Source organism: Physeter macrocephalus, unplaced genomic scaffold (assembly GCF_002837175.3).
Source record: "Physeter macrocephalus isolate SW-GA unplaced genomic scaffold, ASM283717v5 random_39, whole genome shotgun sequence".
Lineage (NCBI taxonomy): Eukaryota > Metazoa > Chordata > Mammalia > Artiodactyla > Physeteridae > Physeter > Physeter macrocephalus.
The window spans coordinates 31,200-46,270 of NW_021145325.1; the positions used below are offsets into that span (position 1 = coordinate 31,200).

The window sequence follows — 15,071 nt, forward strand, 5'->3', positions numbered from 1 at the left end:
GTTCCACTCGTTGAGGTCTTTAAATGTATTGAAAAGATGAAGAGGAAGAAATGTAAAAACAGGCTAAAGAAGTTGCAGAAGAAAAAATATATACATTGTGGGGGAGAAAATAGAATACAGGATTCACAAAGTGACAGCAGGATTTTTTAAAAACTTACTTTCTTACTTGAAAAGACCAAAAAAAAAAAAATGGTGAAAGAATGGTAGGACTAGTCTCTCAGAACGATTGAAGGATCCCTGCAGTCCTTACTTTTGATATTTTGACCTAGTGTTATCTGTGTGAATTTCATCTCAGTTGTGGGTTGTGTCTCTTATCAGCATGATGAACCCCTGAAGGTCTCATTTGGTGCTTTTGGCCTTGCTCTCAACTCTGAAACTAAGCGCCCGTGGGTTAGAGTGACTCGCCCAAGGTCCCAGGGAAGGCCGGGCAGGTTCCACTCGTTGAGGTCTTTAAATGTATTGAAAAGATGAAGAGGAAGAAATGTAAAAACAGGCTAAAGAAGTTGCAGAAGAAAAAATATATACATTGTGGGGGAGAAAATAGAATACAGGATTCACAAAGTGACAGCAGGATTTATAGACACAGGAATTCATTGTGCGCTAACGGGAGGTGTGGTCGGGTGACAGGTCTGCAGATTTAAAATTGTGTGATGGATCTGGTCTTTCAATACTGTCAGTCTATGCCTCTCAGTCCCTTTTGGAGACAGCGTCAGAACCTAAAGAGGCTCTACGGGCAGCCACGGCGGTGGATATAGATCTGGCGTGTTAATTCCCTGTTCTTGCCGCCATATTCACGTCCCCAGTATGCACTGCTCAGCATTTTGTGTTGATAGATCAAAAGAACGAATGAGCATGTTGTGCTTGAACGGCCCTTGTGCGACGGACCTGGCTACAGAGGCTGCTGTGATGTGATGGCTCCGTCTCTGAACATCCGAGTTAAAGATGAACCTCTTCATTTCGTAAATAAGATGCTGTCATTTTGATTTGGAAGGAACATAGAGATTGTTTTTTTCTAATTTACGCCATCTGCTGAACAAAGTTTTTGTGAAGTAGAACTCGAGGTCAGTGAACACTTTTGCATCGAATTTCTTGAAAGGCTGGTTGCAGGGACTTCCCCGGCTTTCCAGCAGTTAAGACTCCGCGCTTTCCACTGCAGGGGGTGTGGGTTCAATCCCTGGTCCGGGAACTAAGATCCCATATACCGCATGGCACGGGCAAAAAAAAAAAAAAAAAAAAGAAATGTTGGCTGCAAATGCAAGAACGTTTACAGGTTCCTGTCTTCTGAACAAACCACCTTGCAAGCTTCTTTGCTGAGAGGAAGGCAGGCTCTGTGGGCGTCAGCACCCAACCCCCGCCCCCGCACTCAGAAAATTAAATGCTCTGCTGTTACCATCTTGACATTTGTAATTTTTGATCAAGGGGCCCTCAAATTATGGAGCTGGTCCCACTGAGAAGCTTTGTGACTCAGAATTGGCCATTTCTCCCCTCTTGGTTTCAGTGAACTCCCGGGTGGAAAGGGCAGATTCTGAAAACGATACTGGTGTCTTGGGTTTGTGTAATGACTGATTGTCATTCTAATTTCTTGTTTACCAGATGGCCAGCTCGACTCAGGGGTCCCTGTGGCAGCCCTTTCTGGCTGGCTGTTGTCCTGTTTATTGGGTTCCCAGAGCTGATTAGAAACATTCCAGACTCCTTAGCACAACCCCTAAGGCCCTCCGTTTTCTGTCCTCTGCCTCTCCAGCCTCGGGTCCTGCCATTCCCCCTCCCCGGCTCCAGCACACCCAGCTCCTCCCAGTTCCCCGCGTCAGGTCCCCCTGCCTTGGCCAGGGCAGCTCTTTCCATTCGGAGCCTGCGCTGTCACTTCTTCCCATCTCCCAGCTCCAGGTAAACACCCAGACGTTCCTGGCTATGTGACTTTCCTAGCTTAAGACAACAGGAAAGGGCGTCCCTGGTGGCGCAGTGGTTGCGCGTCCGCCTGCCGATGCAGGGGAACCGGGTTCGCGCCCCGGTCTGGGAGGATCCCACATGCCGCGGAGCGGCTGGGCCCGTGGGCCATGGCCGCTGGGCCTGCGCGTCCGGAGCCTGTGCCCCGCAACGGGAGAGGCCGCAGCAGAGGGAGGCCCGCATACCACAAAAAAAAAAAAAAAAAAAATAGACAACAGAAATGTATTCTCTCTCAGTTCTGGAGGCCAGAAGTCTGAGATCAAGGTGTCGGGAGGGCTGATTTTTTCCTGGAGGCTCTGAGGGCAAAACCACGCCAGGCCTCTCCTGCAGCTTCTGGCGCTACCAGCGATCCTTGGCTCGTGGCTGCATCACTGGATCCGTGCCTGACGCCACATGGTCTCCTTCCCGCTGTGTGTCTCCCTGTGTCTCTGTACCCAGATCTCCCTGTCCTTTCTCTTATGCAGACACCAGTCATTGGATTTAGGGCCCACTCGGATCCAGTGTGACCTTGTTAACTTGATTTCAGCTGCACATCTCTTTTTGTACAAGGTCACACTCACAGGTACAGGGGTTAGGACTCAAACATAGATTTTGGGGAGGGACGCAACTCAGCTCTAAAGCCCTCTCCCCATGTCTCAGAGGAGACACTTTGGGAGTGATGACTGTAGAATTTGTTGATCTCACTCTGTGTCCCTGGACTGTATGCCACGGGATAGGCCCTTAGTAAATAAAAGCAGGAAGTGGGCTTGGTGAGAACACAGTGAGATGTTTCCTCAGCCAAACGAAAGAATTTGGAAGTATCTGCAGTACTGGGTTGATACATGTCTCCCCCAAATTCCTACCCACCTAGAAACTCACAATGTGACCTCACTTGGAAACAGGGTCTTGGGACTTCCCTGGCGGTCCAGTGGTTAGGACTCCGCGCTTCCACTGCAGGGGGCGTGGGTTCCATCCCTGGTTGGAGAACTAAGATCCCGCATGCCTCATAGTGCGGCCCCCCAAAAAAGAAAAAAAACAGGAAACAGGGTCTTTGCAGATGTAATAGATCTGATGGGGTCATGCTGGAGTAGGGTGGGCCCTGAATCCAATGGCGGGTGTCCTTATAGGGACAGGAGTGACCACACAGACACAGAGAAGGCCTTGTGATGACAGAGGCAGAGACTGGGGAGATGCGGGACCAGCCGAGGACCAAGGATGGCCAGGAGACACCAGAGCTGGAGAAGGCAGCAGGGACCCTCCCCTGAACCTCCAGAATTTCGGGAAGATATTTGCATGTAGGAGGGTAGGAAAGGAGTCCCACGAGAATGGGGGGCCTTCCACCCCTGGGCACCGTCTAGGGTGAAGGGTGAGCCGTGGTCTCCAGCCCTCCTTCCTCTTTGGCGGCACGGTGCCTGATGGGCCTCTGTTGTTGTTGTTTAATATTTATTTATTTGGCTGCACCGGATCTTTGCTGCGGCACGCATGAGGGATCTAGAGTCCCGACGAGGGATCGAACCCGGGCCCCCTGCGTTGGGAGCGCAGAGTGTTACCCACTGGACCGCCAGGGAAGTCCCCAGTGGGCCTCTTTGGATGCTGGAGGCCACAGGCGTCCCCTGGGCCTGGCCTCCCACCCAGCAGAGCCAGCTCCCCTCCTGCCATGGGGCGGGGTCTGCATCTGCACTGTACCCCGCCCAGTCCAGGGGTGACCCTGAAGGTCACTCTTGGGGTACATTCTGTGGGTTTTGCCGAACGTATCATCATCCTGTGTCCAGCAGGACCTTGTCCTACAGAATAGTGTCCCTGCCCTAAAAACCTCCCTGTGACCCACCTGTTCATCCTGCTCCAGCCCCTGCAGCCAGTGATCCTTTCACCAGCTCCATGGTCCTGCCTTTTCCAGAATGTCATCAAATTGGATCATACAGCGCGTAGCCTTTGCAGACTGACTTCCTTCCCTTATTTCCTGCCTTTTCCAGCTTCTAGAGGCGCCGCATCCCTGGCTCGCGGCCCCTCCGCCATCCTCACAGCCAGCAGTGCAGCATCTCCCGTCTCTCTCTGCCTCTGACCCTCCCGCCTCCCTCTTATAAGGACCCTGTGATGACACTAGGCCCCCGGGGAATCCAGGGGCCTTAACTTAATCCCACCTGCAAAGTCCCCTCTGCCCCGTGAGGGGACGTGAGCACAGGTTCTGGACATCAGGATGTGGACATCCTTGGGGTCCTGTGCACAGGCCTGCCTGGTCCAGAGCCTCCTATAAACGCAATCATGCAGGCCATGCTTCTGTGTAAGGCTATTTGTTGGTTATGGATCTGTGAGCCACCCAGGCTGTCCCTGGTGGTGGGTGCTTTGTCCCTTCACATGGCGGAGGGGCTCCCGGGGTAGGAGTGGCTTGATCCCCTGTTGCTGAATAGGGGACCAAGATGAGATGTTTTCAGTTTTGACGATGGGGAGAAGAGCTGCTCTGACATTCCTTCCAAGACTCTTTGTGGACATGTGTTTCGGTTTCTGTTAGGTAAACACTTAGGAGTGGAATCGCCGGGTCAGAGAGTAGGTGTATGTTCAGTTTTATAGGGAAGTGCAGGACCTTTCCCCAAATTGGCTGTAGCCCTTCACACACCACCAGTGAGCCCTGGGGGTTCTGGTCGCTCTGTGTCCTCGGCAGTGCCCATCTGTTAAACTTTAGCCATTCAGGTGGATGTTGGGTAAGGTTTTGATTCTTTTTTCTTTTTGTGGTAAAATAGACAGAACATGAAATGTACCATCCTAACCATTTTTAAGCGCACAGCTCGGTGGCATTAGCACACTCACGTTGTTGGGAAACCATCCCCAACACCATCTCCAGAACTTTCTCATCTTCCCAAACTGAAGCTCTGTCCCCAGGAAACACTGACTCCCCAGCCCCTCCCCCAGCCCCTGGCCCCCACCATCTGCCTCCTGTCTCTGTGGATGTGGCTCCTCTGGGGACCTCATGTGAGTGGAATCAGACAGTATCTGTCCTTTTGTGTCTGGCTCCTCTAAGTACAATGTCCTCAAGGTTCATCCATGTCATAGCGTGTGTCAGAATTTCCTTCTTTTTAATGGCTGAATAATATATTCCACTGTGTGGACGGACCACATCTTGTTTATCCATCATCCATGGACGGACACGCTTCTCTTGTTGTGGACCACAGGCTCTAGGCACGCAGGCTTCAGCAGTTGTGGCTCGCGGACTCGAGAGCGCAGGCTCAGTAGTTGTGGCGCACGGGCTTAGTTGCTCCGCGGCATGTGGGATCTTCCCGGACCAGGGCTCAAACCTGTGTCCCCTGCATTGACAGGTGGATTCTTAACCACTGTGCCACCAGGGAAGCCCTAATCTTTTTTTTTTAAGTTTTTATTTTATATTGGAGTATCGTTGATTGACAAAGTTGTGTTAGTTTTCAGGGGTACAGCAGAACGGCTTTCTAATCTTATACTTATTTTTCCAGGAGAAAAAATAATTTTTTTCAGCTTCATATATATATATTTTCAGATTATTTTCCATTCTGATTTATTATAAGATATTGAATAGAGTTCCCTGTGTGATACGGTAAATCCTTGTTGCTTACCTATTTTATGTATAGTAGTTTGTATCTGTTAATCCCATACTCCTAATTTATCCCTCCCCCCTCCTTTCCCTAATCTTATACATTTGATACACAGGGGACAATTTTTAATGCAGCTGAATCTATAAACGTTTTATTATTTTTTTAAAAAAATAAACAGTGATACATCCATGTCTCCCTCCCTCCCTCCCTCTCTTTCTTTCTGCGCAGCACGGCACGTAGGATCTTAGCTTATACAGAGAAAGTTCTCCGCTCAGGGGCCAGAATCGCCCACTTACAGATCCATTACTAAAGATTTAACTCTTCGTGGTGTGCTATGGGGCAGGGCCAAGATTCCCTCCCCTTTTTCCTGGGAGTCTGGTGGTCGAGGGTGGTCTCTGGGTGACGCAGAGCAGGAAGGGGCAAGATTAAGATCTTTGCAGGCTCCAAGCTCTCAGAGGAGCGTGGCGCTTTCCCACGGCCCTCCAAACCGTGGGACCCATGGCTTACACGCGTGGAGATCCTCAGATAGCTTCCCCCGAAATTCTCCCACTGTAGATCAGAAGCTGAAGCTGACTCGTCTGTGCTGCTGCCTGAAGCCCGGTTCCATCCACGTTGCCTCTTCCCGGGGCAGCTGGGTCAGTGGGGGTGGAGGGGAAGCCGGTCACCACCGTCACCACTGTCACCACTGCCGGAGCCAAGACCCCGCCCTGTCCCCTGCAAGCAGCGGCCAGGGAGCCAAGGAAGGGCCGGAGCCGGGAGGAAAGGAACAGTGAGCCTTTTTATTGTGCATTAATTCACTTGGTATTAACAATTCCACACAATATTCAAACACTGCAGGAAAGTGGGTGTGGCACACCTGGAATTTTTTAAAAATCAGAAATAAGAAGCACTGGACATCCAAATGCAGATGGGGTAGAACCCACTAGAACCACAGATTGCTTTCTGAGAACCGGGAACCGGTCTTTACAATGTTTGGCAATGGTCTCCGAGGACAGAGGAGGAAACGGGGCGGGGGTGGGAGTGAGGGAGTGGTGTCGACATATGGCTTCTTTTCAGGGGGCCCCGCAGCAGGTTCTTGAAGGATGAGCGACCTGTGGTGGCCTCACCGTGGCCCGGAAACTGCCCCTGGTCACTCATGCTTGGGGCGGGGGCCTGATGGCCTTTTCCTGCCCGCCCGGGGCTCGAGATGGATGAGCTGCCTGGAGGCCCAGCGACGACAGGACAGTGTGGCCGGGACATCAAAGGAAGAAAGAGCACCTTCTGCATCCCCATCCGTCCAAGGGGGCCGGAGGTCACAACCGAGTCACTTAATTCTTGGCCTGGGGGGGTGACCTTTAGGGAGGATGGGGGAGGGGCCGGGCCGGGCCAGGCCCACAGGAAACACTGCAGGCTGCAGAGAGAAACCCCGCTTCGCCCAGCACTGCCTTTTTTGGGTGCCTGTGTCCTTAATTCCCCCGGGATGTGGTTGAGAGGCGCCGGTTTCGCCAAGGCCCGCGCCGCCACTGCCAGCTCCCGGCCTTGCGGGGCACTTACGTTCCCCCGAATGCCCTGAAAACCACGGTTTCACGCTGACACTTGCACCAGGAAAGCACAAGCAGAACGCACTGTCGTGTGTGTCCTGATGCTTCAGGCCTATGCTGGGGACCCTGATGTTGAAGGAAAAAAAAAGGAAGAGAGCGCTTTTTCCTCGGCTGGAAAGAGAGCCACGGTGGGGCTTTTGCCCACTGCCACCTCCCTGGGCTCCGAGGCTGCGGGCACCTGGGGAGGCAGCGGGGCAGGTGTGGCCATGGGGCGGGGCTGGGGGCTGGTGGTCCTCTCCCTCTCTGGGCCTCAGTTTACCCAGACCTCTGGGTCCCTGGGGTCTTGACTCGGGGGCCTCTGGCCCGGTGCGATTTTGCTTCAGGGCTTGTGCGGGTGGGGAGGGGCGGCCACAGGCCGGCTGAGCCCGGAGCCAGCGATGTGGCTGCCAAACTCGGGTCCCTCCACCCCATCGGCCAGGGGTCCTGGGCTTGGCTTCCCGCTGGCTTCTCCGGGGTCAGTCGGCGGGGACACGCGGTGGGGATAGGCTTGGCACAGCTGGCAGGGCAGGGGCCCCGGGACCTGTGACCTCAGCACCAGGACCCCTTGTCCTCTTCGGGGCCCGGCAGCGGGAGGCCAGGACAGCAGGGGCGCAGGAGGACGGCTGGGTGTGCGCGGACCGAGCTCAGGCTGAAGGGATTAAGGCTTCCTTCCCGGAGCAAAGGGTGACCAGTCGGCAGATGGCTGATGGGCTGTCCTCGCCGGCAGACTCTCTCTGCCAGCTGCCCCTCTGACCCTCGGGCTAAGCCCCGCTGTGCCCTGGCTTCCCCAACCCCCAGCCGTGGGGTGCGCCCGGGGTTTCTGGAACAGGCTTTGTTCTGTCCTGCTGTGCTGCCAGGCGTGGGAAGGTCCGGCGCCCCTGGGCCGCTGGCTGCCTGCACAGTGTACTGGGGCAGCCGCGTGGGGTGGGGGGCTTTGTGGCTTTCCCCCTCCACCTGCAGGGGCGGGGGAGCGGGCTCCCCGAAGCCCCAGGTGCTCCCGGACCGGCCGGAGAGAGCTGGGTGCTGGGGAGAAGCTTGGCCCTGGGTCTGCACCCCGCGGGAGCCGGCCGTGGGGGTGCCGGGCATCCAGCCAGCCTTCGCAGCTGTGCACGGTCTGAGCCCCAGGGGCGCGAGGGGAGCAGAGGCGTCGGGAGAGGAGCTCAAGGCTCCGGGTCCCGCTAGCCCGCGCGTGCCTTGTGCCGGCTGCCCAGGGCCCTCCTGCTTGGGGGGGCCTGGGATCCTGACTTCCCACCCCGCCCCCGCAGGGCCGCACGGGCAGGTGGGCCACCGGGGATCAGGCCGCCGAAAGCAGGTGTGCATCTGACCCGTCCTTCTGCCTCCACCTCTTTAAATGTTTTTGTCGTAACAGAGGAAACAGCAATTGTAAAAGGGCCCCCCAGCCCGCCGTCACCATCAGCTACACGCCACCTTACAGTTGCTCCGGGTGGCCGGGTGTGAGCGCAGAGGGGGGCACTGCCGGTGCCTCTCCATTTCTGGGCAAAGGATCCCATCTCCAGGGCCTCTGCAGCTACTTCCAGACAATTTCACACCTTTTTTTTTTTTTTTTTTGGCTGGCCGCTTGCGGGATCTTAGCCTTAGTTCCCCGGGATCGAACCCGTGCCCCCTGCAGTGGAAGCGCAGAGTCCTAACTACTGGACCACCGGGGAATTCCCTCGCACCTTTTTATACCCCGAAGCACCAGGGGGCCCCGGGCTGGCCTCCCCAGGCTGCATTTCTGTCTGAAAAACGGCCATGGAGATGCAGAAAGTGGAAAAAAACAGAACAAAACACGGAAGAGCCAAATATGACCATAGCCTCTAACTGCCCACGCTGATGTCTCGTGCTTAAAACTAAAGAAAACACAGCTGGCCGTTGCAGGGACCAGAGCCATGGGCTGAAAATCCGTTTCTGGGATGGGCGGGGTCCCCAGGAAAGGGAGGGGGCCTCAGCATGGCTGTCGGATGACACATGCCACACAAAAGCCACACAGCTGGGTGACCCTGGGTGACAGGGGTGCGTTTCACAGGCAAAGCCCCCCTCCCGGCCCCTGAAACCCGCGTGTGCATTGTCACACAACCCAGCTTAGCTACAGGTTCAGCCAATGACACCCGATTTTAGCGGTATGGAATTACAAGGTTTTAAATGAAAAGGAGAAAAATTTCTGAAAAAAGTTCACTATGTCCCTCCTCCCAACTCCACCCAATTTTTCTCCACTTAACACACCCTGGCCCAAAGCATCACATGATCAGCCTGGCTGAAGTCCTCACAAATGGCCAACTGTGTGAGACTTGCCGCCCGGCCGGGTCACCCACGCCAGCGGCTAATTCACCCACCTCCTTCCCGTCTCCCCGCCCAGCTCGGCTCTAGACCATGACTCAAATGGCAACGCAGTTTTCAAGTTTTCAAACATCGTTACCACATCGCTTGGGCATTTCAGCTATCCCCCATCAGAAGTAGTGGTGGAGCCCGGCCCCTGACAGGGCTGCGATGTTGGGTCCGAAAATCCATCTGAACCCAGAGGATACATTTTACCCCACCTGGGTGATGGCAACTTTTTGCATTTCTTTTGGAATTAAGAGTTTTGCTTGACTGTGTACTGAATGATGCCCTGGCTGGGGGTGGCGGGGGGGAGGCGGGGAGGAGCTGAGCAAGAGGGAAGATAGAGCTATAGGATAATACAAGGCTTCTTGTCCTTAAAGGGGTTCTCCGAGGCGGGGACTCCCACCAGCAGGGGGTCGCTCCGGGCGTGCTGCTCACAATAGCTCATGAGTTCGGAGGAGGCTTTGGAGACCTGTGTGTGGGCGCAACGACAAGAGAGCAAAGATAAGAAGGGGCCGCAGCACCGTGTCCACAGCAGCACGACTCACAGCAGCCAAAAGGTGGAGATTACCCCAGTGCCGGTCACCTGAAGACACACACCGTGTCCCTCCCCACACGGGAACATCACGCAGCCACGTAAAGGGGTGAAACCGCGACGCTCACGACCACGTGGACGGACCCCGAGAACACGACGCTCAGTGAGAGAAGCCAGACGCAGAAGGACACACAGGGTGTGATTCCACTGATGGGAAACGTCCAGGACAGGCAGATCCACAGACACAGAGGGCAGTTGTCAGGGGCTGGGGAGTGACTGCTCATGGGGACGGGCCTCCTTTTGGGGTGATGGAATGTTCTGGAATCAGGTAGTGGTGCATTAGGTTGCACAACAATGTCAATGTACTAAGTATCACTAATGGTAAATTTTATGTTACGTATATGTATTTTACCGGAAATTTAAGATTAAATAAGCAGAAGAACTGAACCTTCTCCGGAGGGCGCTGTGTGGAGTTTGAAGGGAAGGGTCAGGGGAGGAGTCAGTCTAAGAAAGGACCCGACCGGGAGAGCCCCGCAGGTACATCGCCCGAGAGGCGGGACAAGGCCTTCGGCATTTGATTCTTGTGGCGTGTGAGCCGTCGCGGTCTCGGTGACCATGGTGAGGGGCCTGACACTTAGGACCCCCTGCGGCAGGGTCCCCAAAAGAGGAGGGAGGAGATGCAGGGAGGGCCCACTGCAGCCCTGGGGAAGCTGATGTGGGTAAAGTGGTGCCTAGTGTCCGGGGGGGCCCACCCTGCTGGCAGCACCGCGGCTGCGCTGTGGGACCCGGGGGGCCCCTCGAGTCCCGGGCGCATCTCTGCGGCCTTGACCCCTCGGCAGTCCCCTTCCCACCCGGAAGAGCGGCGGGCAGGGAAAGTCTGCGGAGGGTCTAATGCGCCCCAGACGTGCCGCCCCGGGCGCCAGGGCCCGGGGCTGGGATTCCGCTGCTCCGCCTGGAACACAAGCCCCCCGGGGCCCCTGGGTGCTGCGTGCCCTCCGCCTCGCCTTGCTGGCCTCTCACTCAGGCCGGCCCTGCGCTCCCGGTCGGTCGCCGTCTCGGGGCTGCAAAACCTCAGGCGGGACGGGAGGGAGACCGGTCACGCCCAACTCCGCTCCTCCCCACGTTCAAAGGCCGCCGGCGGGGGAGCCCTCCCGACATCAAACGGGCGGGTGAGTCAGCGGCCTCCGCTGAGAGGAAACCACTTCAACCGGGGCTGCTCTGCCTTCAGCCCCAAGGAATGCTCTGAATGCTCAGAGTCCTGGAACATTGAGACGCCTCATGGGAGGCGCCCCCCACAACACAACCCGGGGGGGTGCGGCAGCCTCTTTCCCACCTGGCTGGGCTGGAGGTGCAAGGCGACCACAGGGGCTGGCCCCATGGCCGCATGGGGCCGCGTGTCCGCACTGCCGGGCCATCCGTTCCTAACCCGCGACCAGCAGTGACTGAGGGGTGACGGTGCTGAGGGAAGCAAGGCCCGAAGAGATGCGTGGCGTAACGGCTGATTCTATGTGTCCGCTTAGCTAGGCCAGGTACCTGGCTGTGTGGCCAAACGCCAGCCTAGATGTCTCTATGAAGGTCATTTTAAGGTGAGATTAACATTTAAATCGATGCACTTTGAGGAAAACAGGTGACACTCCATAATGTGGGTGGGCCGCATCTAATCAGTTGAAGGCCTGCAGAGAAAAGACTGAGGTCCCTCGAAGAGGAAGGAATTCTGCCTCTCGACAGCCTTCGGACTCAAGCTGCATCAGCTCTTCCCTGGGTCTCCAGCCTGTGGTTCAGCCCTGGCAACCTGAGACCTGCCAGCCCCACGACTGCGTGAGCCAATGCCTTAAACTACCTCTCCTGCTCCCTCTCTGTCTCTAATATATAGTCATATATCCCTGACTAATCCAGTGGGTAGCTAGAGCACGGCTGATGTGGAAGCATAAATGACCCGTGTCTTCCCTGGATGGAGACTCCCTGGTCCTCACCCAGCCACCCACAAGCTGGGGTCTGGGGCAGGAAACAGCTTCTCGGAGGTGGCTCACTGTCCTTTGCAAAGCGGACATGGGTTTGGTAAGAAGATGATATCGAAAAGTGTCAGACAGCTTTCTCGTGTAGGAGGCCATGACTGGCCCGTTGGTCTATATCCTTTGAAAGCCCTGGATGTCATCCTGATGTCCACTCGTGGACTTAAGATTCAGCTATATAAACAAATACGGTCCCTCCCCACACGGGAGCATCAGTCAGCCACGCAAAGGAGTGAAGCCCTGACACTCACTACAACGTGGACGGACCTTGAGGATATGACGCTCAGTGAGAGAAGCCAGACACAGAAGGACCCACAGGGTGAGATTCCATTGATGGGAAACGTCCAGAACAGGCAGATCCACAGACAGACGGTGGTTCCTGGTTGTCAGGGGCTGGGGAGGGGATGTGGGGTGATTGCTAATGGGGATGGGCTTCTTTTTGGGGGTGATGGAATGTGCTGGAATTAGTCATGATGGTTGCACATTTTGAGTTCACCAAATGCCACTGAATTGCGCACTTTAAAAACGGTTAACTTGGGCTTCCCTGGTGGCGCAGTGGTTGAGGGTCCGCCTGCCGATGCAGGGGACACGGGTTCGTGCCCCGGTCCGGGAAGATCCCACACGCCGCGGAGCGGCTGGGCCTGTGAGCCGTGGCCGCTGAGCCTGCGCGTCCGGAGGCTGTGCTCCGCGGCGGGAGAGGCCACAACGGTGAGAGGCCCGCGTACCGCAAAAAAAAAAAAAAACCCCAAAACAAACAAACAAAAAAAAACGGTTAACTTTATGCAAATTAAAAAAAAAAAAGCCCACAGAGCTGACTGCCCAATTATGCACTATCTTATTTTTTTTTTTTTTTTTTTTTTTGCGGTACGCGGGCCTCTCACCATTGTGGCCTCTCCCGCCGTGGAGCACAGCCTCCGGACACGCAGGCTCAGCGGCCATGGCTCACGGGCCCAGCCGCTCCGCGGCACGTGGGATCCTCCTGGACCGGGGCACGAACTCGCGTCCCCTGCATCGGCAGGCGGACTCTCAACCACTGCGCCACCAGGGAAGCCCCTGCACTATCTTATTTTGCTTTGCATGTTCCTGGTCCCCGATGGGTTAAGCGTTTGCGAGGAGGAACTGCTTGTCCTTTTTCTTTTTTTACCTAAAAAAATCAAACACGCTTATTTCAAAAAATGCAATCAACGCAGAAGTGGCGAAAGTAAACAGTGAAAGGCCCTGTGTCCTCTCTTCCCTGGGGCCGGGCCTCTGACTTCTCTTTGCATCTGTCACAACAGGGGAGCTGGACAGAGCTCTGAGGATGAGGGGATAGAAGAGAAAGCGACTGTCTCACGCTGACCCTTTTGGAGGGGCCTGATTTGGTCTTCTCTGGGGCCGTCCAGGGACGGACCCCAAGGGCTGGGGCAGGCTCACAGCAGTACTTGAGGCCTGCCTCTCGCCCCACTCTGTTTATAAAGCATGCTGGCACATCAATCGTCACAACACCCCATGATGTAGGTTTACATCAGCTGTGTCTTTCTGCTGATAAAACTGAGGCTCAGAGAGGTTGAGTGGCCCAAGGTCACACAGCGAGAGGCGGAGTCGAGTGCAAACTCCTACCGTCCTGCTAGCCTCCATGCCCACCGTTTGCTGAGGGTGTGCCCGGGGGTCTCTCCCCTGCTCACCTTGATGCGCTCGATCCCGGCTTCGATGCGGAGCTGTTCCACCAGCTTCCGAGCCTGGGCTATGTTGTTAGTGGCTGACATTGTCTGCCATCAGCTCTGGGCCCCTGTCGTCCAGAGAGCTGTGGGGAGAAGCAGACAGATGTGAGCTGGCTCGTGACGCCCCAGGACTGCAGGTGGAGAACGTCGAGGAGGGATGCCCCACTTCCGGAAGCCTCAGGGGGCCCTGAAGCCCCGCCACCCTGCAGCCACGACGCCTGTGTCCCTGAGTCACAGTGAGAGGCCCGGCCAAGCACATCTTCTCCTACAGTCCCCTCCTGCGGCCGGTCGGGGGTAAGTGCTCACTGGACATGACCACTGAGGGTCCCAGGAGAGCTCACAAAACCATTGCATCGGCTCCTGGTTGGCTCAGAATGAGGGGAGTTTTCTCTGATTCCTGCTCCTGCATTGGGTCCCCTTCCCCCATACTGTTGGCACTGGGGCCTATCATTCTGTCTTGGGGGCCATTCTGGGCCCTGTGGGGTTTCGAGCAGCCTCCCTGGCCCCCACTCACCTGATACCAGGAGCACCCCCAGCGTGACAACCACAGATGTCCCCAGACATGACCCAGTGTCCTCTGGGGGCAGAGTTGCCCAGGGGCGAGACCCCTGGCTCTGGACCAAGGCAGATCACGTGGGAAGCCTGCACCCGTGGGTCCTGGCTACCCCACCCCTTCTCTGCAGGGCCTGGGCCTATTTTCTTCCTTCATTTGGTCAATTGTCCAGCAAATTAAAATTTAATTAAATTTAAAATGTTGCGATGCCCATAGATTCACATGCATTTGTAGAAAACAGTAGAGACAGCCCGTGTACCCGCTGCCTGGTTTCCCCCAGTGGGGGCATCTTGCAAAGCTGTAGTGACGTCATAACCAGGATGCTGACATTGACACAGGGGAGATGGGGGGCACTTCCACCCCCAGGGTCCTCATGCCTCCCTTCAGGGGCCACAGCCAGGTGGCCAGGCCGTGGCTATGTTCACCTTTTATACTTTAGTACCATGGCCTTGAGAATGCTGTTTATTTATTTTAGGTGGCAATAGGCTATAACTTAGTTTATTATGAATAAAATGTGTAGCACATCATGCATTTCTACCCCACAAATTCAGGGTTAGAAGAATTCCAACACGACAGACCTTAGACTTGGCAAGAACGACGCAACAGACAGAGCAAGGCCACTTAAACCGGAAATGGCTTGTATAAGTAAAATTAACACAAACATCTTCTAGGTATGATTTGGTCTATAACTGGGCAAGATTAAGACAAATGCCATTCAACTTCAGTTAAAAAGCCAAAGTTTCGGGCTTCCCTGGTGGCGCAGTGGTTGCGCGTCCGCCTGCCGATGCAGGGGAACCGGGTTCGCGCCCCGGTCTGGGAGGATCCCACGTGCCGCGGAGCGGCTGGGCCCGTGAGCCATGGCCGCTGGGCCTGCGAGTCCGGAGCCTGTGCTCCGCAACGGGAGAGGCCA

The 15,071-nt window shown here is 55.6% G+C and overlaps 1 protein-coding gene across 1 annotated transcript in view; it reads right to left on the reverse strand.

Moving 5' to 3' along the window:
* Positions 1–6,242: 6,242 nt before the first annotated feature.
* GNG7 (G protein subunit gamma 7) overlaps positions 6,243–15,071 on the reverse strand; it is a 131,086-nt gene continuing 122,257 nt past the window's right edge. The window contains exons 4-5 of the mRNA XM_028483510.2: positions 13,573–13,691; positions 6,243–9,833 (exon numbers count right to left, since the gene is read on the reverse strand). Of these exons, the coding sequence (XP_028339311.1) occupies positions 9,708–9,833; positions 13,573–13,653 (207 nt within the window). The 5' untranslated portion in view covers positions 13,654–13,691 and the 3' untranslated portion in view covers positions 6,243–9,707. The remainder of the gene's footprint in view (positions 9,834–13,572; positions 13,692–15,071) is intronic.